Source organism: Protopterus annectens, chromosome 2.part1 (genome assembly GCF_019279795.1).
Source record: "Protopterus annectens isolate FY-2018-M chromosome 2.part1, PAN1.0, whole genome shotgun sequence".
Classification (NCBI taxonomy): Eukaryota; Metazoa; Chordata; order Ceratodontiformes; family Protopteridae; genus Protopterus; species Protopterus annectens.
The window spans coordinates 904,299,075-904,325,703 of record NC_056729.1 but is presented as its reverse complement, the minus strand read 5'-3'; the positions used below and the strand labels follow the sequence as shown (position 1 = coordinate 904,325,703).

The 26,629-nt window shown below is 38.9% G+C and overlaps 2 protein-coding genes across 9 annotated transcripts in view; both read right to left on the bottom strand.

Moving 5' to 3' along the window:
- The window catches only part of LOC122794917 (proteoglycan 4-like), a 187,560-nt gene extending 181,565 nt beyond the window's left edge, over positions 1-5,995 (bottom strand). Inside the window, exon 1 of the mRNA XM_044063510.1 lies at positions 5,981-5,995. Coding sequence (XP_043919445.1) covers positions 5,981-5,995 — 15 coding nt within the window. The remainder of the gene's footprint in view (positions 1-5,980) is intronic.
- Positions 1-26,629, bottom strand: part of TENM3 (teneurin transmembrane protein 3) — a 3,803,041-nt gene that overhangs the window by 3,381,380 nt on the left and 395,032 nt on the right. The window lies entirely within an intron of this gene.

The following is a 26,629-nucleotide window of genomic DNA, read 5'->3' as shown; positions in this document are numbered from 1 at the left end:
CCTCAAAACAATAGGCAGAATTCCTTCATCCAGACATATTGGCTCCGAGATTGACATCAAAGAATTGACTTCTCAGCTTTGTTACAGCAGAGTGCACTGTTGTCACATTTTTGCAGTTCCACGTTTAACACCATTTTTTCCCATTTAAGAGAACAAGACTGTGGCTTATATTAATATTTACAAATGGCAGAATTATCTACCAAATTCTATCTGGCTATGCTGGCAGCCTTCACCTATCTTCACAACCACAATAAATCACTTCAAATAATTTCCCACCTTTAATGTAACCTATAACCTGTACAATTCATTTGAAAAACAAACAAATCTACCAGGGGAAAAATATAAAAAATAAAAAACATACAATACGCTGGCTGCATAAGTGTGCACACCGTTAAACTAATACTTTGTTTTGTGTGCACATCCTTAAACGAATACTTTGTTGAAGCACCTTTTGATCAAGCAGAGCACCTCACTGGCCCTCTTTAAGAGAAATCTTAATGAGTGGATGGAAAATAGAAAATTCACCCCAGGGATCACTCCTGTGGCTCTACTCAACAGAACACTGGGAACTAAGGTTGGGTGGAACACAATGGCAGAGTAATCCTATGGGCTATGCTTGTAAAAGCTCCAGGGCCAATAGCCTAGTATACACCTATGAACCTATGAGCAATATGACAGAAACCTCATGAAAGTTCTAGACCATGCACATAAAGTAAATCTTAAACTGAATACTCAGAAATATAAATTCAAACTTTAAGAAGTTACTTATGTGGGACATTTGCGTACCATTTCTGGCTTACATGATCCATCTAAGAAAGCAGAAATTCTTGTGATGCAAGTTCCAGAGAATGTCACAACTTTACAATGTTTTTCTAGGTATGGTCAACTATTTAAGAAATTTCATCCCAGAGTTGAGTGAGCTTTCTGCACCATTACATGAGTTGACATGCAAAAATGTAAACTAGTCCTGGTTGGAACAAAACCGAAGAGCGGGTCATATTCTGAAGAAGAAAATTGCCAGTCCATCCACATTGAGATATTATGAAGTTCACAAACTTGTAACTCTTTCTTGTGATGGCCTCAAAGTACAGCCTTGGAGGAGCATGTACACAAGGCATACCAGCTGGTTATGCATCCAGAACTTTAACCCAATGATGCATTATGCACAGATAGAGAAAGAACTTTTGGCAGTAGTGTTCACAAGTTTGAAATTCAATAATTATATTTATGGCAGACATATCCAGATAGAGACTGATCTCCAACCACTAGTGACAATTTTGAAAAACCCAATACAGCCCCAGCATGACTGCAACACAGGATGTTAAAATTGGAAAAGTACAATTTCAATATTGTTTACAAAAAGGGCAAGTACTTGTACCTTGCTGATGCTTTCTCATGTGCACCCCGACAAATGACAGAGTAGCATGAAGATGAAACAGCAGTCTTTGAAATCACAGAAGTCAGAATTTTTTTGTCATCATGACTTGATGAACTAAGAAATCACACAGCTTCAGACCCAATTCTCCAGAAGCTGAAAAACATTATCAGTCAAGGATGGCCAACACAATCGAGTTTACCACTTGACATTCAGCAGTATTTTCCTTACCAAGACGAGCTCATGATGGAAGATGGAATCATTACGAAAGGTTCAAGAGTGATAATTCCTATCATATTACAACAGGAATGCATCCAAATCATGCATTGTGGTCACTCATGTACTGATTCAGCCAAAAGAAGGGCAACAGCCATTGTATTTTGGCCTTCTATGTCCAAGGATATAGAGAAAGAAACTCTAGCATGTTCGGTTTGAAACAGCACCAAACCACATCAACAATAAGAACCACTTCAGTACACCAAATTCCTGAATTACCATGGTCGATGGTTACTACAGATATTTTCAAATGGAATGGTCAACATTAATTAGCGTTAGTAGATTCTTACTCAGATTGGTTTGAAATTGACCTATTTCATAACTTGACGTCCAGTACAGTCATTACAAAACTGAAGAGACATTTTTCTGTTCATGGTAGTCAGCACAAAGTTATGTCTGACAATGGTGCACAGTTTACAAGTCAGCAGTTTAAGAAATTTGCTGGGTCTTGGGATTTTGTCTATATTACCAGTAGTCCTGAGTATCCACAATCCAATTGGTTAGCTGAACATGCAGTTCAGAGTGCAAAACATTTCTTAGAGAAAACGAAGACAGGTACCGATATTTTCTTTAACTTACTTAATCTCCAACCTCCTGTATCAGAGGCCCATGGGATATATGCAAATGACCTTTATGAACATCAGGTGTTTCAACTATATGGCAATTCTGAATGCCCATGACTTTTTTAAGTAATTTTAATGGACAATTTCAGGCCAATAAAGCCAGACCCCACTAGCTGTGGATGTGCATATTTAAAACAGATTAAAGAAATGTCATGGGCATTCAGTATCACCATATAGCTGAAACACCTGATGTTCATAATGGTCATTTGCATATATCCCATGTGCCGCTGATACAGGAGGTTTGAGAGGTCACTCAGTGGAAGTTCTAGCTTAGCTGGAGTTTTCATTTAGTTTTTACTGATTGTTTTTTCTGTGTGACCTTCTCAGTCTTTGTTTTAACTTACTTAATCTCAGACACATTCCTCGAAAATACTTGCTTGGTACAGCTCAGTGATTAACATCCAGACAGATTAGAACAACTCTACCAATCAGTAAACAATTGTTAGTACCAAATGTAAAGAACAACAAAGTGGTCAAAGCTCATCTTTTGAGAAAATGTCAGTCACAAAAGATGTACTATGATGACATCAGTAAATCACTTAGACCATTACTACAAGGAGAAGTTGTGAGAATGCAAACATCTAAAGGATACAGCTGAGTGGGAAATGTGAAGAACATTTTTGAGGAACCTAGATATTACATCATACAATCAGAAGGAATGGATTTCAGATGGAATTGAAGACGTGTTACTTGTCTCTGAACCAGTGACATAGCAGACTGCCTGTGCCAATGACTCTGATTGCCAGAGCGACTCTACACCCGCTCGAATTCAAATAAATTTGATGCAATCTCTGATGTTCCACTTGTGAAAGAATCTCCAGACACTGTCCCTGTTGCTAAACCCAGTCAAAGTTTCTAGGTTACCAGACTGGGTAGAATTTCCAGACCAAATCCAAAATACTCAGCAACTTGGACTTGAACTCAGTTTTGTTTGTTAAAATGTTGATATATTGTCTAGCTCTCAAAATGTCTTTGTTTTCCTATTTGCATGCCAAACAAAATTAAAGACGGAGGATGTAGATCAGTGTGTATATTGTACCTAGTCAGCCACTGTAGTCTTAGAGCATGTGTGAGATCAGTACCATTTTGTATAGTCATTCAGTGTGAGTAGAAGCATGAATGGAGATGCACAAGAGAGCATTTTTGAAGTAATGAGTCAGTAAATAAGCATATGAAGTTCGAAGTATATGTTCCAGTTATAGCTCCTGATGTGTTTATGTACAATAAACAACTTGAATCCATCCTGTGCCTCACTGTCTCATTTGAATACATGAGACATTTGACAGGGTTTATGCCCAGTTCAGTGAATTTGTCAACTATACCTGAATGGGGTATTGCACTGAATGCCTTAGCCAGGTCCAGGTAGGCAGTATGCACTGTTTTCTCCTCATCTATTGCCTTGCTGACCTTCTCAAAGAAGTCCGCCAGGTTTAGTTGGCATGACCTTCCCCTGACAAAGCCAAATTGAGTTGGCTCCCATGTTGCATGTGTCTTTGTTGACCATTCACATGTTAATGTGTTCAATAGCTTTGCATATTAGACTAATTAGACTAATAGGTCTGTAGTTTCTGATGGTCCACCCTTGTGAAGTGGGATAACTTCACTAATGCAGTCCTGCATTCCATTTTACTAACACAGTTTTGAGACTATAGTTGAAAAGTGACTCAAGTGGCCCAGAAAGACCATGTTTCAGGCTATTTAGAAGGCATCCCTGGATGTCAAGTCCCATTGGCTGTGTTTTTGACCATAGCAAGCACCGTCATGACCTGCTCCTTGCTAACAATCGGAAAGTTTATACTAGTAGATATTTCATGGGGGAGGCAGGGTGGGGATGGGGTGTGAAGGTAGAGCTGAATTTGTCAAATTCGCTATGTTACTCTGCTCAGCAAAGGTGAGTAATGAGTCAGTAAATAAGCATATGAAGTTTGAAGTATATGTTCCAGTTATAGCTCCTGATGTGTTTATGTACAATAAACAACTTGAACTTTATTTAGCGCTTTCATCAGCATGTATCAAATGATGGATTCCTACTTATCTATTCATGTCCACCTTTGATGGTGATTTCCTGCACTGATGGATGGTAAATGGGTTTCCTACTTGAAAGGAATACAGGGTGACATAAAAAGAGATGGTGGAAGAGGTGTCCTGGTTTTGGCCGAGGTATCAAAGTGTTTTATACTTTTCAAGATGGAGGGGGACAGAAGCAAGGGTTTATACTGATGGAAATGAAAGGTAAGACTATCAAGACTGTTCAGTGTTGCAGAAGCAAAGCATACCAAAGATCGAAGTCAGCTCCTTATATATGCCAAGTAGATCCATTCCTAAAAGGATGGAACAGATGTTACTCTTCAACTCAAGACCACTGACTGAAAAACCCCCCTCTTCAATCAAAAAGTTCTCGATTCAACATTGGCATGTATGCTTCCTTATCTTAATGCTATCCGTGACAAACTCTTCCTATGTTAACTTTAGTGTGTTATGGCCCGGAGGTACTGATGATAAAAGCTATCATTACAACCTTTCCTAGGGAGAGAAACCATGCAGGCACTTGGAAAGAAATTCCATCAGTACACTCAGCATCACTGGAAATGCATGGAACGTAGGAGGCTAGGAATTGTTACTAATTCTACCAAAGCTGCCTACTCCAGTGGAAAAAAAAGAAATGGAAGAAGTAAGTCTAACTTCTCATCATAAATGGTTCAGAAACTGATTGTCAGTATACACCGATATCCAAAGTCTGTTACTCCCTGTAAGGTATCATTCTCAATACCTTTCTATAACGTAGCTCTTCTACAGACTGCAGTTAACTGTTTCCTTGACAGCACAAACCAAGAACCAGCACAATACTTTAAGCAAAGGTCAATTCCAGACAAACCCCCAACCTTGCGTAAAACACAAGTTTATTTAGCGCTTTCATCAGCATGTATCAAAGACTTCTTCAGAATACAGCCATGTTTAAAAAACACATGTTTAAATACCTCATACAATCAAATCATGTGATGAAATGACCCAATGAAAACCCAACCATATTAAATGTCTAAATAAAATCACACTAATATAAATTTGTAACAATAATATATAACCCTAATAACTATAATTAAAACATGTAAACCACAGTAAATACATACATATTAACTTATTTTTAAAAAAAACTTTCTCTAAATACTAACATTTTGTTCTAAACCTTGTAAGAACGCAATTTCAAATAACTGGTTATACTAATACCATCATTCAAACCATGTTTCCTTGACAGAATACTGTCCTCCACTCTCAGACCTGTTATGAATCCTCATTATTTACTCAGATCACATACAGGCTTGGCACTCGTTTCGGGGGGCATTACAAAGAATAATGGCAGTGTGCAATACAGCTAAAGCGTGCCAGATTCAGATTCCAGAAGGAACTCAAAACTAACGGTTCAAGCTGAGTAAAACTGAGATAACATCTTCTCTTTCTTTGCAAGCGATAATTCTTCAGAAATCTAGCCTAATTAATAAACACAATGCCTTCTTTTAAGGTGATTACTAAAATCATACCATACCTGTATTCTTGATTATATAAACAATGCACTTAAATGGGTCTCATTGCCTATTATCATGTTTTGTAAGATTTCATTGCCAATACTTTAAATGTTTTGTCTATGTTAATTTTAAGCATGACTATTTTTGAACATTACGTATTCAGTCTGTAAATGTATTTTGCTTACCTTTGCCTTTGACATGTATCATGACTGATAAAGATCTTCTGAGCATGTCACCTACCAGGTTAATGTATAAATAAATAAGATAGGAAATACTATCCCTTGAGTGGGTATTTATGACACTATATAATTTGTGAATGTGTTATAGGTTTCACAAAACTAGGTCTGTTGAGAATCTAAGCATGTGAAAGACGTTGTGTCCCAATAGCGTGTATGACACAGAGAAGACAGTAAGGCCATGAGATGGCCTGCATACTTGTTATGAGTTAGGTCCATGTGATACAGAGAAGACAGTAAGTCCATGAGATGGCCTGCATACTTGTTATGAGTTAGGTCCATGTGATACAGAGAAGACAGTAAGTCCATGAGATGGCCTGCATACTTGTTATGAGTTAGGTCCATGTGATACAGAGAAGACAGTAAGTCCATGAGATGGCCTGCATACTTGTTATGAGTTAGGTCCATGTGATACAGAGAAGACAGTAAGTCCATGAGATGGCCTGCATACTTGTTATGAGTTAGGTCCATGTGATACAGAGAAGACAGTAAGTCCATGAGATGGCCTGCATACTTGTTATGAGTTAGGTCCATGTGATACAGAGAAGACAGTAAGTCCATGAGATGGCCTGCATACTTGTTATGAGTTAGGTCCATGTGATACAGAGAAGACAGTAAGTCCATGAGATGGCCTGCATACTTGTTATGAGTTAGGTCCATGTGATACAGAGAAGACAGTAAGTCCATGAGATGGCCTGCATACTTGTTATGAGTTAGGTCCATGTGATACAGAGAAGACAGTAAGGCCATGAGATGGCCTGCATACTTGTTATGAGTTAGGTCCATGTGATACAGCGAAGACAGTAAGTCCATGAGATGGCCTGCATACTTGTTATGAGTTAGGTCCATGTGATACAGAGAAGACAGTAAGTCCATGAGATGGCCTGCATACTTGTTATGAGTTAGGTCCATGCGATACAGAGAAGACAGTAAGTCCATGAGATGGCCTGCATACTTGTTATGAATTAGGTCCATGTGATACAGAGAAGACAGTAAGTCCATGAGATGGCCTGCATACTTGTTTTGAGTTAGGTCCATGTGATACAGAGAAGACAGTAAGTCCATGAGATGGCCTGCATACTTGTTATGAGTTAGGTCCGTGTGATACAGAGAAGACAGTAAGTCCATGAGATGGCCTGCATACTTGTTATGAGTTAGGTCCATGTGATACAGAGAAGACAGTAAGTCCATGAGATGGCCTGCATACGTGTTATGAGTTAGGTCCATGTGATACAGAGAAGACAGCAAGGCCATGAGATGGCCTGCATACTTGTTATGAGTTAGGTCCATGTGATACAGAGAAGACAGTAAGTCCATGAGATGGCCTGCATACTTGTTATGAGTTAGGGCCATGTGATACAGAGAAGACAGTAAGTCCATGAGATGGCCTGCATACTTGTTATGAGTTAGGTCCATGCGATACAGAGAAGACAGTAAGTCCATGAGATGGCCTGCATACTTGTTATGAATTAGGTCCATATGATACAGAGAAGACAGTAAGTCCATGAGATGGCCTGCATACTTGTTATGAGTTAGGTTCATGTGATACAGAGAAGACAGTAAGTCCATGAGATGGCCTGCCTACTTGTTATGAATTAGGTCCATGTGATACAGAGAAGACAGCAAGGCCATGAGATAGCTTGCATAGTTATGAATTAAGTCCTTGATTTTTTTTAGTGGGAAAGAGTTGTGGTCATTCCTTCTGTGACAAGTGTTTAGACCAGTACCTACAAAAAGGTGTATTATACTGGATGATCTTGTGCTGAGCGCTGTAGAACAATGATGTCCTTGCATCAGGATGCCATAACTTTAGGTATAAGTTGTGAGAGGAAAAGAACTTCCTTACAATTGTAGATATGTCATGACTGAAGGCAGCTCATTGTTAACACAGACTCCCAGATCCCTAAGGATGTAATTATGTGTTTACTGGCAATAAGTTTTAGACCATGGTTTTTGACACCAGCTATTTGTTTGGGACAGGACTTTTGTATGATCCTTCTATCCTCTGGGAAGTTTACAACAGCACTAAGTTTGCAGACATCTGCAATCCTGGTCAGCCACAAATCCTTAACATTATTTGATGTCTGAGGTGTAAATGCCAAACAGAAGTTTACAGAAACCGAACTCTCGGCCACTCTGCTAGCGATGAGTCTTTGGAAAGAAGTAGAGCTACCAACTTACTTCCTGGATTCTAGTTGTGAGCCAGTTTGCAATCCAATGAATTATTTAGGGGTCAGCATTTACAAGACAGATTATCTATGATGTCTAAGTGTGGGATGGTGTTGAACACTTTTGTGAGGTCCAGATATGCAGTGTGCACTATTTTACCCTTTCTTGAAAACAGCTTAACCCCATAGAGCTGTGTATAACAGTTCACCTCTGGTTAGCAAACATCACCTTATAACTTGGTAATTTTCCTTTGATTACCTCCTCTTTTGCCTCACCTTCATCTCTCTGTTCTACCTAACTTTCTGTTTGCTCTTCCACCACAGTGACTCTGTTCCCTTCACAGCCAGGCTGACTGCCCTTATCATAACCAAAGCACTTAACTGATACCCAAGAAATTCAGAACTTCTCTGTGGCCAAAGCAGAACTGCCCACTTAGGCTTTACACATTTATTACTGATTACATTTCCTTTGCATCTTGCACACAAATCGTTTACCTCACAATTCCAGTTAACTTTGTTTGATTTATTTTATACTTTATGCTCGGCTTCTCTTCTTGTATTCTTCTTCACCAGTCATGCTATGTGTCTATAATAATAAATAATTATTAGTTATTGAATCTCATCACGTTTCTGAAGAAAAGTAAAAAAAAAAGAACACATGATTTACACATATCACTCTAGCATATCCACCTACCACATTAAAACTATTAGAGCTGCAGCTTCTACTGAAATGTGTAATTTCCTCATCCTTAAGGCAAAATCTTAGATCAGCTAGTGTAACAAAAATAAAATAAAACTGTCTTCTATTTCATCCATATATTATGTATTAAGCAAGTGCATAACAACCATTATCGATCTGTAACTTGATTTTAAAATTCAAACCCCTTCCCTAGACATCAAAGCTAACTGTAATATCGACCCTCAGCTTGATTTTAAAATTCAAGTTGCCTTCTCAGACACCATACTCACATACTAGAGGCATTAGTACACTGAGCAGTGAGCATATCCTTTTCAATCAGCAATCTATATTACTTATGAGCACAGCACAAGTTTTCCAATTTAAATGCAGGTCTTAAAGCAGACATAACTGTTTCATCCTTGGTCATGAGCTATAGATGACATCAAACATATTCATTGCTTATGTGTACACAAGAATATAATCACCTTAGTGGCACATCCCAAACAGTCTGGAAAAAATCTGCAGGCTATTCTTTCTTGACTGTCCAAACATTTTAATTTAACAGAGTTTGTCAAGGTACACCACCAACCACCTGCTCAATAAAAGCCTACTTTCTGTGTAAAAAAAAACATGCTTTCTTTTACCCTAGAAACAGCACCTATAAGGCTCTTTCTCCCTGTTAACCTTCAGATAGTCTTTCCATCATTTAGGTCCAACTGCAGCATCCACAGTTTCACCACATAGAGCTGTGTATAACAGTCAACCTCTGGTTCCTCTTGAACTGTTCTAGACGCTGCATCTAATTTACATCATCAAAACATACTTTAGCAGACTCACCAGGAACAGAATCACTTTTTAAAGTCACGATTCACTCGGCTGCGTGATCATACAGCTTCATGTCCTTTGTTTCTGCTTTCCAGGGAAACAGCAGACATACTACCGTTTAAAATGTGTCCTACCCATACAGCAAGAAATTTCTTTAGCATTCTGGTCAAATTTTCCCTGGTAAACATACATAGCAGCTCATGTATGTCCAGAAAGGATGTGCCCAGCTCTATGTCAACAACATAAAACGTTTTGTCTAAACGGGATGAAAACAATTACACACAGAAAGATAGCTACTATGCCTGAAATGCACCATGTGGAATCTGCATAAGGGTGGCAATTTTAAACAGACTTTATTTTAGTTACTAGGAGCCTCTGAAGTCCTCTCGCCATTCTTCCTACATGAGATTTCTGCATCTGCTTTATGTTCCTCCTTATGCACCTCTGCCACTCCTATCATTTCGCTCATTAAGACTCACTGTTAGATTCACCCATACTTCTCTCCCTGATAGTATTACCTGCCTCACAACCTCTGTTTATCTATATGCCTATCTATCTATCTATATTTATTTATTTATTTTATATTTGTTAAGTCAGGACTGTCCGACTTAGCTGAATAGCCCATTTTCAGCGGAGGCCCGGGGAGAAAAGCTCCAACATATTATACAAGTTTCATTATAAATTAGCATGAAACAGCAATATTACAGGATTGTTACAAGGCATTAAGTACCAATACAATGTTATACATGTCAATAATCAGGAGTATAGCATAACTATTTCAAGATGCATAAAAATAAATGCCATTAATATGAGTATAGTTTTTGGGGTAAGTGGTTAAAAAAACAGTTTTATCATGATGTAGTTGCATGAAGGCAAGACAATTACAATAAAATGTTCCTCTGAGGCAATTGGCTTAACAGACTTTGGAAGACAGTAGAAAGATTAGTCAAGGAAGATTAGAGAGAGCAAGTGAGAAGAGTGAGTTAAGGGTAGAAAGTAGATTAAGGTATGGGAAGTAGGGGAAGGAGGAAGAGTGCAGAGGCAGAACCAGTGACTTTTAAAGTGCTCTTTGGTGGTTGTCTTAAATTGCTTAGGATGTGTAAGGATTCTGATTTTTAATGGGAGCCTATTCCAGGCAATAGTGGGGTGATAGCTGTACATGTTGTGTCCAAATTTAGACTTGGGTTTTTAGATTTGTAGTAGGTTTTGGTTAGAGCTTCGGAGAGGTCTGGAGGGAGAATAATGGGAGATGAGAGGGGATAGTGCTGGGCAGTAGGAAGGCTGGTATAGGATAGAGTGGATGATCTGGAGCTGAGAGAGAAGAAGCTGGTGGGGTAATTCAAGCCAGTTTAGGTGTTTTAGAGAGAATATATCTATTTATTTATCATTTGGACCATTCTCAGTCAGGACCACAGCATCAGGGCAATTTAATACAAGCACACACACATATAGCACATACGCACATATATGTGTGTGCGTGTGTGTATATGTATGTATGTATATACTATATTTATATATATATATATATATATATATATATATATATATATATATATATATATACACACACACACACATCATCATCATCATCTTCTTTCAGCTATTCCCGTTAGGGGTTGCCACAGTGGATCATCTCTTTCCATTTCTTCCTGTCCTCTGCATTACGCTCTTTCACACCAACCACCTGCATGTCCTCTCTCACCACATCCATAAACCTCATCTTAGGCCTTCCTCTTTTCCTCTTACCTGGCAGCTCCATCTTTTTCCCAATATACCCAGCATCCCTCCTCAGCACATGTCCAAACCAATGCAATCTCGCCTCTCTTGCTTTGTCTCCTAACTGTCCAACCTGAGCTTACCCTCTAATATACTGATTCCTAATCCTGCCATCCTAGTCACACCCAGTGCAAATCTTAACATCTTTAACTGTGTTACATCCAGCTCTGACTCCTGCCTTTTCGACAATGCTACCATCTCCAACCCATATAACATAGCTGGTCTCACTACCCTCTTGTAGGCCTTCCCTTTCACTCTTATTGATACCCGTCTGTCACAAATCACTCCTGACACTCTTCTCCACCCATTCCACTCTGCCTGTACTCTCTTCTTTACCTCTCTTCCACACTCACCATTACTCTGAACTGTTGATCCTAAGTATTTAAACTCATCCACTTTCGCCACCTCTACTCCCTGCATCCTCACCATTCATCTATCCTCCCTCTCATTCACACACATATATTCTGTCTTAGTCCTGCTGACCTTCATTCCTCTTCTCTCTAAAGCATATCTCCACCTCTCCAGGGCCTCCTTCACCTGTTTCCTACTCTCACTCCTTTACCTGTTTCCTACTCTCACTACAGATCACAATGTCATCTGCAAACATCATAGTCCATGGGGACTCTTGTCTTATCTCGTCTGTCAACCTGTCCATCACCATTGCAAATAAGAAAGGGCTCAGAGCTGATCCTTGATGTAATCCCACCTCCACTTTAAACGCATCTGTCACTCCCACCACAGACCTCACCGCTGTTGCACTGCCCTCGTACATATCATGTACCACTCTTACATACTTCTCTGACACTCCCGACTTCCTCATACAATACCACAACTCCTCTCTAGGCATCCTGTCATATGCTTTCTCTAAGTCCACAAAGACACAATGCAACTCCTTCTGACCTTCTCTGTATTTCTCCAACAACACTCTCAGAGCAAATATTGCATCTGTAGTGCTCTTTCCTGGCATGAAACCATACTGCTGATCACTATTCATCACCTCCCTTCTTAACCTAGCTTCCACTACTCTTTCCCATAACTTCAAGCTGTGACTGATCAATTTTAACCCTCTGTAGTTACTGCAGCTCTGCACATCACCCTTATTCTTAAAGATAGGTACCAAAACACTTTTTCTCCACTCCTCAGGCATCCTCTGACTTTCCAAAATTTCATTAAACAATCTGGTTAAAAATTCCACTGCCATTTCTCCTAAGCACCTCCATGCTTCCACTGGTATGTCATCTGGGCCAACAGCCTTTCCATTCTTCATCCTCTTCATAGCTGTCCTTACTTCCTCCTTGCTAATCTGCTTCACTTCCTGATTCACTATCCCCACATCATCCAACCTTCTCTCTCTCTCATTCTCTTCATTCATCAGCCCTTCAAAGTACTCTTTCCATCTACTCAACATACTCTCCTCACTTGTGAGTACGTTTCCCTCACTGTCCTTTATCACCCTTACCTGCTGCACATCTTTCCCAGCTCTGTCCCTCTGTCTAGCCAATCGGTACAGGTCCTTTTCTCTCTCTTTAGTGTCCAATCTCTCATACAACTCTCAATATGCCTTATCCTTAGCCTTCGCCACCTCTCTCTTTGCCATGTGCCTCATCTCCTTATACTCATGTCTACTTTCTTCATCTCTTGAAAAATCCCACTTCTTCTTCGCCAGCCTCTTCCTCTGTATACTCTCCTGTACTTCCTCATTCCACCACCATGTCTCCTTGTCCTGCTTCCTCTGTCCAGATGTCACACCAAGCACCTTCCTAGCAGTCTCCCTTACTAGCTCTGCTGTAGTTACCCAGCTATTCGTTCATTGCCTCCCAGTGCCTGTCTTAACTCTTCCCTGAACTCCACCTTACAATTACCCTTTTTTGACTTCCACCATTTAATCCTTGGCACTGCTTTCACACTCCTCCTCCGCTTCTTGATCACTAACATCATCCTGCAGACCACCATTCTATGCTGCTTAACTACACTTTCCCCAGTCACCACTTTACAGTCTCCAATCTCCTTCAGACTGGCCCTCCTACATAGGATATAATCCACCTGAGTGCATCTTCCTCCACTCTTGTACGTCACCCTATGCTCCTCCCTTTTCTTAAAATACGTATTCACCACAGCCATGTCCATCCTTTTCGCAAAATCCACAATAATCTGTCCTTCTGCATTCCTCTCCTTAACACCATACCTACCCATCACTTCCTCATCCCCTCTGTTCACTTCACCAACATGCCCATTGAAGTCTGCTCCAATCACTAATCTCTCACCCTTGGGTACACTCACCACCACTTCATCCAACTCACTCCAAAATTTTTCTTTCTCATCCATCGCACACCCAACTTGTGGAGCATATGCACTAACAACATTCGACATTACACCATCAATTTCAAGCTTCATAAACATCACTCTATCAGACACTCTCTTCACCTCCAAAACACTCTTGGCATACTGTTCCGTTAGGATAACCCATACCCCATTTCTTCTGCCATCCACACCATGATAGAACAATTTGAACCCACCTCCTATACACTTGGCCTTACTTCCCTTCCATCTGGTCTCTTGCATGCATAATATATCAACCTTCCTTCTCTCCATCATATCAGCTAGCTCTCTCCCTATACCAGTCATACTACCAACATTCAAAGTTCCTACCCTCAGTACTACACTCCTAACCTTCCTCCTCTCTTCCTGCCTTCGGGCATGCCTTCCCCCTCCTCTTCTTCTTCGGCCAACAGTAGCCCAATTTCCGCCAGCACCCTGTTGGCTAACAGTACTGGTGGTGGTCGTTGTTAACCCAATCTGGTATGTAATTATGAAAAGTTCTCCGCATCAGTAATTTTTGGCAGAGGTTTTATGCCGGATGCCCTTCCTGACGCAACCCTACCCATTTATCTGGGCTTGGGACCGGCACAAAGAAATGCACTGGCTTGTGCATCCCCAGTGGCTGTTCACTTCTAAATGTCAAAAGTACAAAATCCAGAATTTGAAAATACTGAACTCAAAATCTCAAAAGCTCAAAATACTGAAAACTCATAATACTGAATCTCATAATATCGAAAAACATACAGGGCACCAACACTAACTATATTGCAGCAGAAATACATACAGAAGCATATTACTCTTCTACAACTATAAGCAGGGAGGCAAGCTCCCCTGCACCCACCATGTGGGGAGCTGTGCTCCCCACACCCCTTGCTTCTTAAATATATTAACTCCAAGATCGCACTTCACAGAAGGAAATGGTAAACATACCAATACATTCTTTATGACTGACTGTTGTAACCTTAGTCATGTTCCCTTTTAAAGTACTATACTACAGCATAACTCATCTTAGTGTAGTGAATTGCTATCTCGGAGTTGATATATTTAAGTAACAGGGGGTGTGGGGAGTGCAGGGGGGCTTGCCCCCTGCTTATAGCTTGATTAGACTAATATGGTTTGTCTTTTTTTTGTTTCTGTATGTATTTCTGCTGCAATGTAGTTGGTGTCCTGTATGTTTTTCTATATTATGAGTTTTCAGTACTTTGAGCTTTCAAGATTTTGAGATTCAGCGGTTTAGAAGTGAACCTATATATATATATATATATATATATATATATATATATATATATATATATATATATATATATATATATACTTATGTATATATATATATATATATATATACACACACACACACACACACACACACACACACACACACACACACACACACAACACACACACACACACACACACACACACACACACACACACACACACACACACACACACACACACACACACACACACACACACACACACACACATCTTTATAGATAGAATTTATACATTTGTAGTGTAGCCAATCAGTCATTATGCTTTTTTCAGAGAAAACCTGAGTACCAGGATATAGCCCACATACAAGGACTTGGGGAGGATATACAAATTCTGCACAGAAAGTGACCAAAAACAGGACTAAAACTCAGAGTCAGGTGCTGAGAGATAGAGATCTAACCATTAAACCACCATACTGCATATTCTAATTTTCCCCAGACTTCCTTACTACCAGTGTCACTAATCAGTGTCAATGGTGCAACAGGTAGTACACTTACCTTTGGTGCAGAAGGCTGTGGGTTCCATTCCCACACAAGTTAGACTATTGTCTGACATTGCAATGCAGAATAACGGGGGTGGTGCACTTTGGACTGTTTAGTCCTTCATATGAGATGTTAAACCAAGGCCCCATCTGTCTGACTTCATGGTAGCTCGGGCGGATGCAAAAAAGATCCCATGGCACCTATCAAAAAGAGGAATGGAATTTCCCTCATGCCCTGGATAAACTTCCCCTAGTCGTATAAAATACTACCTTGGGTCTCTACCGAAAAGAGGTAATTTTCCTAGTTGGACTAACCACATTACTAAAGAATAATAAATAAATAAATAAAATACCAAAGTACACAAATTAATTTTCAAATTTCTACTATCTGTTTTTATGTCTTGTGCTGAAAAAGAACTGAAACAGAGGCACTTGCAAAAAATATGAATTGTTTGATTGTCGATATACACTGAAAGTTTAGCATCATACTGTGATCTATTTAGGACTATAAAGTGAATGCATTTTTTATGAGTGCTCTAATAATGACTTACTAAAAAATGGTTATTTTTACTTTGACCGAAATGTATTGTCAAGTTTCTCTCTTATAACTATGTCCAGCAGTATAGCAAAGTTGCCTGGATTATAAACTGGTCTGAGTATGATTACTTCAGTGTTTATTTGCAAACTTTAACTTCCTTAACAAAACAGTGTTCCCATATCGCTCCTAAAATAGGAATATTGTTCCCAACTGGCTTACTCAGTTAAAGATAAATTTAAACATTTTTGTAAATGCTGATGCTTGGCTGATTATTCTATTTTTACTGACTCATGATAATGTAACTAAATAAACAAGTATATGTACTTACAAGAGATTTTGATTCCTGTCTTTATAGCCGCAGATTATTTTAAAAATACAAATTATATTTAAATGTTTATCACAGTCTTTTAATTCTGTAATGCCTTTAGCATTGTAGCTGTTTCAAAATGTGCCAGTTACAATAAAAAGGTAGCCTAGAACTCATGAAGAATGTATTAAAAAGTGCAGCTTTGTTAAATTTCAGGGGTCAAATATAGCAACCATCACACTAGTATTAAGTAGTGTTAAAAAGGACTAAGCTAAACAGAACTACAAAAGAATCAATATGTGCAAGGACTGGAAAGAATTAGTAAGATCTGCAGTGCTGTACCTATTGTCCATGGGAATTAGATGTCAGTTTGAGCATTATAACTCCAGCAATGGTTTCTGAGCTTTAATTTACTGCAACTCACAATAGGAAATAGAGAAACCTTGGGTTTCCAGTCAACCTGATTATATAATGCATGCTTTAATCAATGTCAAGAATGGGACAAACTCGACACATTTCAACTAGCCCATTGAAAATAATGAGCAGATGTTTATAAAACACAAGAGTGCCTAAAACGTGTTTACACATAATAGTCCTGAATGAAATGTCCATGCATACTATACGGTATATTCAGAGTTTGACGCTGTCCTGTCCTTCTGTGTTTCACTTGGGAACAAGGCTCTGTTGATCTAGTCATATAAAATGTTTGTGTGCTATATAAAAAGCGGATATAACTTTCAACATGTCAGAGCTTATCAGTTCTATGTATCGCTAACGACTTACATCAAGATATAATCTACAGATGAGAAAATTGGTACAATGTGTCTGAAAGATTGCAACCTTCATCTGTTTTGGATGTTAGTGTTATTGTGAACACATGTAGACTTTTTTCCATGGTTTTATATATTTGCTATAAATAACAGGATGTCTGAATTTTAACTCTGTGCCCCCCGAACAACAATATAAAATTCATCCTCAAGAACTAACATATTACTTTTTTTCAGTCCTTCAAATAAAATTCTAAAGTTCATCTTTGGGGTACCTCTGAGCTACATAGCTAGATTCAAACTTTAGCCATTAGAATAACTCATAAGCAGGTAAGCCACCATGAATATTTCACTGATTATACTTCTGAAGCTCTCATGCTCTCATTTCGTAATTGTCAATTACCTAAATGAAAATCATCAAATGTCATTTCATATTTAATGTATGTCATTCACATCAGCATGCAGCAAAATAAGGCACCACTTAAGGGTTCACAGCATATGTGCAGACTATAATCTCCATATGATATGAAGATTTCAAGTGAGACCTTACATCACTTTTTCTTCCTTGCAAGTTTTGCTCTGATGTAGAAGCCTGTTTAAATGATAACTTGTCCTGCAGCACCATACTACTGGGACATATTCAGAAACATATATCTACTTAAAGAGATGAGGCACTTTAGGAATGGAGTGCACACAGACAGGCCTCTTGGAACAGACTGAGGAGGTGGTCTGCATTCCATCATAACCAGCAGTACACCTATTCAGTTCCCCCTGTCCCAAATTCAAAAAAGGATAAAATGTAAGTTTTTAATCTGTCTATTCATTTTTCATGTTTCTTAAATAATATCCTATATTATTTTTTCAGTAAATATATCACTTTTTTATAGAAAACACCCTAGCATCCTTGTTTCAGAGACTGTAAGTAATTAATGAATTACATGAAAGAAAGTCCCTCCAAATTGCACAGTTGTGTGTGTGCATGCGTGCGTGTGTGTGTGTGTGTGTGTGTGTGTGTGCATGCGCATGTGCACGTGCATGTGCGTGTGTGTGTGTGTGTGTGTGCGTGTGTGTGTCTGTGTGTGTGTGCATGTGCACGTGTGTGTGTGTGTGTGTGTGTGTGTGTGTGTGTGTGTGTGTGTGTGTGTGTGTGTGTGTGTTTGAGAGTATCTGTGTCCAGGATTACTTTGTCTCACCCCTGTTGACTGCTACAATAAGCTGAAACTCCTCTGTAACCCTGACCTCAGTGTAGCAGGCACTGAAAATAAACAGATGAGGAATACTGTTTACAGTGATGTTTCTGATTATTTACAGTTAATAAGGGAAGAAGAGAATGGAGTGAAAGAATAAGATATAACTTTAGGATTTGTGATCGATCTTAGAAGGAAAGAAAGAAAATGATAAGCAGTGCACTGAATAGTTAATGAATAATGAATAATATGGCATGGGTACCATAGCCATTGGAACAACAAGGGCATCATTTTCACAAGATGTGGAGTAGTGCTATCGTTTTCACAAGATGTGGACTAGTGCTATCATTTTCACAAGATGTGGACTAGTGCTATCGTTTTCACAAGATGTGGAGTAGTGCTATCATTTTCACAAGATGTGGAGTAGTGCTATCATTTTCACAAGATGTGGAGTAGTGCTATCGTTTTCACAAGATGTGGACTAGTGCTATCATTTTCACAAGATGTGGACTAGTGCTATCGTTTTCACAAGATGTGGAGTAGTGCTATCATTTTCACAAGATGTGGACTAGTGCTATCGTTTTCACAAGATGTGGAGTAGTGCTATCATTTTCACAAGATGTGGAGTAGTGCTATCATTTTCACAAGATGTGGAGTAGTGCTATCGTTTTCACAAGATGTAGACTAGTGCTATCGTTTTCACAAGATGTGGAGTAGTGTTATTGTTTTCACAAGATGTGGAGTAGTGCTATCATTTTCACAAGATGTGGAGTAGTGCTATCATTTTCACAAGATGTGGACTAGTGCTATTGTTTTCACAAGATGTGGAGTAGTGCTATCGTTTTCTCAGACTTAGGATGTTTTTGTTTTCCTAAGGTCCTCATGTTCCACGTCTTCATGACCATGTCTACTCAAGGAGGACATGCAGTGAACTTTTGTAAAGGGAGGAGGGTAACCATTTTTCATAAGTGACATAGCCCTAGGAATGTCTTCCCCCTTGCAGCAAGCATCTCTGTAAGTTCTCCAATCTCTACCTGGGATTGTAATATAAAATGTCAACCTCAAGCATGTGATCTCACCCCTCTTCCTGTGCCCCCCAAGAAAAGCTAAGTGGGCACAGCATCATCAATCATCTCCCCCAACCCCTAATCAGCTAAATGAACCCAAGTTGTCTGCCTCATAGTCATTGTGCTATCCTTCTATGCTATGAAGATGGCTGATGTTAAGTACTTCTAGAGAAATTAGCATCGATACTGGTAGAGAATCCCTCTGAATCAGCATTACCATTACAGTTAATAACAATGTAACATGACATCTGATCATCAATCCAGGTATCTTAAAATGTAGTTCAGTACGTGCCTGTCAGTTGTGGCAAGATGACTTTGAGAAACATAGTTATTTATTTATTTTTTATTTTATTTATTTGTTAACTTTTTGCTAACCAGGTTAACCCTATTATGTTAGTAGTCTGTTTTAGCAAAAACAATCAATAAGGTATATACTAACTAAGGGTGATTTGACCGGGACACTGAAATAAATGACGATGCAAAAGGGAAAAGACATTATGATAATGAAACATTCCATGAAGTAAAAGAAATGTGGCAATACAATTTCTTATTTTGTGAAAGAGTGGATGGTTTTGAATGGGACTGACAATGGATGGGATGTCATTTTTGCTGTATAAAGGGCTAAAGAAGGTTGCAAAAAATATATCAACCTGTGGATTTTATGATCAATGTGCTGCAGTTACACAAAATATATACCCTGTATGTTTCATTGCAAAGGTTCTGAGCTGCAAAAAGAGAATGATAATAAATAAAGCATCTGCTTTTAAAGTTATGGAAAGAAAAACATGTGAACTTGTTATATAACAAGAGATGGTATAAGGGGAAAGTAATAAATGATTAAATATGCACACTTGTATAAACAGATTTGGTTAAAATGAACACACATAAGATGTAGGAGTAAGGCAAGGAAAAAAGACTGTATTTCCATTGGGTCGTGCAGTGGTGCTGCAGTTATCATTGTCATCTCACAGCAAGAGGTTCTTCGGTTTGATTCTTGGCTGGGATACCTTTTGTACGGAGTCTGCATGCCCTCCCTGCGTTCAAGTGGGTTTCCTCCAGGTGCTCTGGTTTCCTCTCACATTCCACAGACGTGTCAGGAGCATTTGTCCCTGGGCCTCTGCTGAAAATGGGCATTCTCCCAGTCAGACTTTACCAGTAAATAAATGTTAAATAAATTCTTTTGATTTAACTTTTCTTTTGCTGATATTTGTTATGGAAAAGGATGTACTAAAATGAAGATGCTATTCAAATACATATTACATATTTATGTTTAATAAAAATGGTACTTCTCTTTCATAGATGGCAGAGAAGAGGGATTTTCCATTTGAGTTCTGAACTCTTCTTTGGGATATGTACTGATAAAGTGCCATGGAGAGAAGAAGAAGATGTCGTTAATGAGTTATCAGTGTATGTTTTGAAAAATGGTATGTTTATACAGATGTCAGATCTTTCAGAATCACAAACTAGAGATTCAGAAGGATCATGGCTGGTATTAGATACAGTGGTTGAGGATATTCTTACAGACAAAGTTGTGTAACCAACTGGGAACTGGTTTACTGGAAAAGCTCACTCAGACTCTGCCATAGATTGCTGTGAGGGAATGTTCATTTGTATTTTGTATTATTTCATTGCCATCTTCTATTTTGTAATTTGTTCTGTATTTTCATTATGCTGTGTTTTACTTGTATTCTGCTTATAAGTGCATATTTAAACCAGGAAAGCTGTGGCTTGTGAGTCACTAAAAATTAAATTGTCCATCACTCTCTTACCCTGCTGCTGTGTTTTTAAACTCACCTGCCTTTCTAGTTGCCTGCCCCATATGTTAATTTGATCTCATATTTTTTCCCATTCCTCTTTCATTGGCTATTTTGAGGAAGCACAAATTTATCATTTTGTGAAATGAATCTCTTTCAGCTATTTAAATTTAATGGCCCTCCCACTCTATTCCATAGAGCAAGAATACAAAGTGCCTACTCCCTTCCAATCTGTCTTGCTTTTGTACAATTAGTGGCTCTCCACTTAGATTTCTAAAGCTTAAGTTACCCCCTTTCATATCTAACTGCTTAGTGCACACTGTAAACTCTTACGATTTTAACCCATTTTTTCTATCTTACTTTTATAATCTGCAACATTTACTTCAAGACCACCAATTATTGTAAAGTCCACATACTACCATTCAGTACTCATCTTGAGATTAGTGCTTCTGTTTTGCTCCTGGTGAGAGAAGGAACATAGGAACATTATTTCCTGGCGACTGTTGATCACCAGAAAGCCTGATAATGGCTTCATAGGTGCCAGCTTGGAATCTGTGCTTATATTTTGCTCCTGGTGAGAGAAAGAGCAGAGTGCATTAATTCCTGACTGTTTCTGAATGGGCAGTGAGTGTCTATTCTGATTAATCTGAATAATCCTATTTATAAATAATACATACAGCTACATCTCATGGAGCCTCTACTTCTAAGATCATAAGGAAAGACACTACACGGTGCAACATAGTGGTCATTGGAGACTCCATTGTGAGACACACTGATGTCCCTTTCACTAGGCTGAATAAGGAGAAAGTCATAGTCTTGCTTATCACGGGCCAGGATCCACCACATTACACATGCACTCACGTCACTGGACGACAAGTACTAGTATGCTCAGTCATAGTCCATGTGGACGAAAATGACCGGATACATACCTCTCTAGACTATATGAAGAGAGACAATATGGAGCTCTTGGAATATGTGTCCCAGGCTGATATGAACCTAGAACCGAGTAGCATTTTCCCCAAGTATGATGCTACAATACAAACAAAAGATGACTGACTTTAATAACTGGCTTAGTTTCTGGTGTCATTCAAAGTGGGTGCAATATTTATCAGCATGGAAGGAGATGATCAAAAGACCATACTGCTTTTCCAGGGATGATCTGCGCCTCTCCCCCCATAGTGCTTTTTTGGGTAGTGCCAAACTGAAAGTACTTCTGATACAGCAAATCAAAACCAAATAAATCAAAAGATGTTGATGCTTAATGCTAGGAATCTAAACAAGAAACTCCATTCCTTAAAGCTCTACTCACCTTAGAGAATGTTGACGTCTATGTGGTCACGGATACATGGTTTAAAGTTGCAGAGAGCACACCAGCAGTGCAAGGCTATAACGCCTTCCACGCAATTAAACCAACTAAAACATGGGCAGGGATTAAAGTTGCAGGTTTCTTGATTTACATCAAAAATATATATAACTCAAGGCTGGTCAAACAGGACAATGTACTTGAGCTTCTCCACATTCAAATCACCATAGGCAAAATCCCATCCCTCTTCCTTGCAAGCTACAGGTCCCCTTCTATGACCCAGGAAACCCAAAACATGTATTTAAACTTATTAGAAGTATTTACCATCCAAGCTAATACCATATTCATAGACAACTTTAATTATTTCACTATAAAATGGGAATCATATATAACACTAAATTTGCAGGTACAGAGATTCTGGATATTTTAAGCACAAACTACCTGGACCGTATTGTCAATACACTGACCAGGGGTACAAAACATACTGGATCTGGTCTTCACTAATATGGGAGAGTGCTGCACATTCCCAAGTGTCTTCTCTTGTAAAGATAGACCACAAAATGGCCTCTTTTGAATTAAAAATAAAACCCAGAACCCCAGCTAACTCTGGGAAGTACACAAACATTTCTAAGGCTAACTTCCTACTACTGAATGATAGCATGGCAAAATTTCAAGCTCCCATAAACCCCGAGAATACTATTGCCTACCCAGAACTGTTTACAGAAATCCTATACAAGCATGTTAATGTGAACAGCTGCATACAGGCAGTTGTACCCACCAGAAGAAGTACAGAGCTAACTCAAAAAACAAGCCACCCTGGTGGAATCGCAGCATCAATAGGCTGTATAACAGAAGGAAGAAAATCATGGCAAAATGTAGGAGGCATAGCATACAACAAGACAACATCACTCTCATCAAATGAAGCAAACAAGTCAGAGGACAAATAAATTCTACCTAAGCCAAACAGAAAGTAAATTTGACCTCCCAGATCAGAGACAGCTACAAGGCATTCTTTAGCTATGTCCACAGGCTGAAAGCCAATACACAATTGTGTGCAGAGCTCATTGTAAATGGAGCCACCTATACTGAACCAGAAGATATAGCAAACAAATTCAGCTCTAACTTTACTTCTCTCCCCCCTCAACTTCTCCTCAGGAAATACTATCAAATATAACCCTCTCGACTATCACTAGGGAACAGGTCCTCAATACTCTCTCTAAGGCCAAAAATACTGTATCAGTGGACCCAGACAATACCCCAGGATGTCTTCTAAATACATTGAAACATAACCTACCGGGCTGTCTGGAATTCCTATTTAACTGTGGCCTCCAAACAGGCATCATGCCTCACAAATGGAGAACAGCAACATTCATTCCTATGCACAAAGGTAGGCCATCTACAGATCCTGGAAACTACAGACCCATGAGTTTCACTAGTCTCATATGCAAAGTCATGGACCTGGTCAAGGCATTTTACACAACACCCCACTCAGGCATTGTTGACAAACTCAAGCGGTTAAGAATAAACGTATATGTCATCTAATGGACTGCAAACTGGCTCACCGACAGGACCCACAAAGTTAGAATTGGGGAGGCCACCTCTATAAAGAGGCCAATCATAAGGAGTGTCACTTGGGTATTGATCCTGGAACTGCTCCTTTTGTCGTTTACTTCTTTGATGTCTAGACCAATGTCAAGGGCCTCTGGCTGACTAAATTTGCAGATGATTTCAATTTAGGAGCAATCACAGAATCCCCCACTGACAAAAATGTCCTCCAGAAAGGGCTGACACAGACAACTAACTTGTTCCAGAGCCATGGACTAAAACTAAATGCCAAGAAATGCATAAAAGTATCCTTCAGGAAGTCATCCGCCTCTGGTGATTATCACATTAACAACACACCTTTAGGAGCTGAACCAGTAGACAGGGACTTTGGAGCACACACTGAGGGTAATTTAGTCTTTGACCATCATGTGTCTACAGTAGTGAGGAAATTATTCTATGCTGTGCAACTTAAAAGTAAAGGTATAGCATCTAGATCCAAGGAGCTCATTGTTCTACTGTATTCGGCATTCATCAGACCTGTCAATGAGTACAATGCCCCCCTTGGTATGTGCTTAAGCAGGCACATCAAACAAATAGAATGTCCTCAAAGGTTCCTCACTAAAAGAATACAGGGCATAAGTAATATGTACTAGGCAGATGGTTTCAAGGCCCTATCCTTGCATACTGCCTCCTACAGGCTATTGAGGGGACATCTATGTCTGACATACAAGGCATTGTTAGACCCCACCCCGATGTACCTCCTGCATATCTGCAAAACAAACAGCATCAGAATTACCCATTCTAAAGGCTTAAAGTTGCCTGTGATATAAATAGGACCTTCTGGAGAGACAGGTATGTATCCTACAGACTAACCCTTCTCTAGAACAGGTCCCCATCCATGTGAAGCAGAGTTCCTCCCTAATTTAATTCATGTGTATCTTGGACAATTGGATGGGGAACAGGAAATTAATTCCGGGTTTGGCACCTATGTCTCTAATAGACACAGACAACCTATAAATAGTTCGTCTACCACCCCCCTACTTACACTTATCAAGGGTACCAGAACTTTTCAGAGATTTGAGATGCATGGCTAGGCTTATGCCCTTGCGGTTGTTGGTCTACTATACACCTATGAAGTTATAAACCTATGAATTGCATGGATGTGAATGCAATGGATTGCAACCTACTCAGGTGCCCAAGATAGCTGATTCCTTGATGAAGAGACCAGGAACTGTTAAAGGTCAGGACACTTTGATTTACGTCAGAAAAAAATGTGTTTTGGATATAGTCAGAGCCAGCTAAGGGGACAATGTTTTCATCAATGTGGAAATCTACTATAAATTAACTATGGAGGAGGTAATGTGGCTTTACTTTTAGCCAGATATACTTTTTGCAGCTATGAATTCACCCTAATGGAGTAACAAGTTTCAGAGGTTAGAATATTGATATGCTTGAGTAAAAAATATTTTTTCAATAACAGCTTTCATACTATGAAAGTAGCAACCGACATGATTTAACTGTTTTGAAATACATAAAAGTAGGGTTCCTTGGAAAGATGTATTTTATTCAGTTGTTCCAGTTTTAAAGAGAAATATTTATTTGGCCAGAAACTATTCTTCAAAACTTATAGATTTTTGTCCCTGTGGTGGCTGAGTCTTTCTAAACTAGATGCAAAATCCACAGATACTTTTGTTTTTTGAACTGGGGTTTGGGAGATACCTATTTCTTTAAAACTGCATAATAAATATTACCATGTTATGTATATACCCAATGCTATAGATGCAAAGTATTTTATGCCAGATAGCTAACACACTTGGCTCACCTTTAGTAAAATCTGTTTCAAATATTTCCGAGCTCTTCTGACTCTTCTTGTGAAAATGAAAGCAGCGAACTTGTAGTTTTAATATAAGTAAAGTGCTTGTATGCTGCCTCTCTGTGATAATCTCTTTTGTTTGTTTACTTTTTGTTATGTAAAATCAGTTTCAGTTGTTTGTGAAAGGAAAGTAGTTTTTAATCACACACTACATTGTGCTTTCCCAGAATCATAAAATGCAAAGTAAGAATGTTTTAGCTCATCACAGGTAAAAGCAGTGTCAGTTATTTGATACTACGTCTCTCAGTGCTAGTGAAAGCAACATAACAGACTTTTAGTTATTTGATACTACGTCACTCAGTGCTAGTGAAAGCAACATAACTGACTTTTTATCAAGAACATAATAATATATGTTGATTGCTTTAATACAGCTTTAAGTATGGTTACAGGAAAGGCTGGCATTCAGTAATGATGATATCCCTCCAGCTCTTGCCTCTTTTATTCCTTACAGTTTTGCACCTTACATTCAGCCAAACAGATGTGTACTTCTTTTGTAGGACTCTTCTTTCCAGAGGTAGAATGCCGTGAATTTAAAATGCGGTGTTTTCTTAACAGCCCTGTAATCTTCCAAATATGTCACGTCCTTTCCACACATTTTTTTTTTATCAGACCTGTTGCATAACCTTGAATCATCAAAAGAAAGGCAAATGTTTCTTTCTGAGCCTTCTCTATGGCAATTTGTAAACATTTTGAATAGAGCCAGTCTAGTACTGACATCTGTTACAAACACTTAA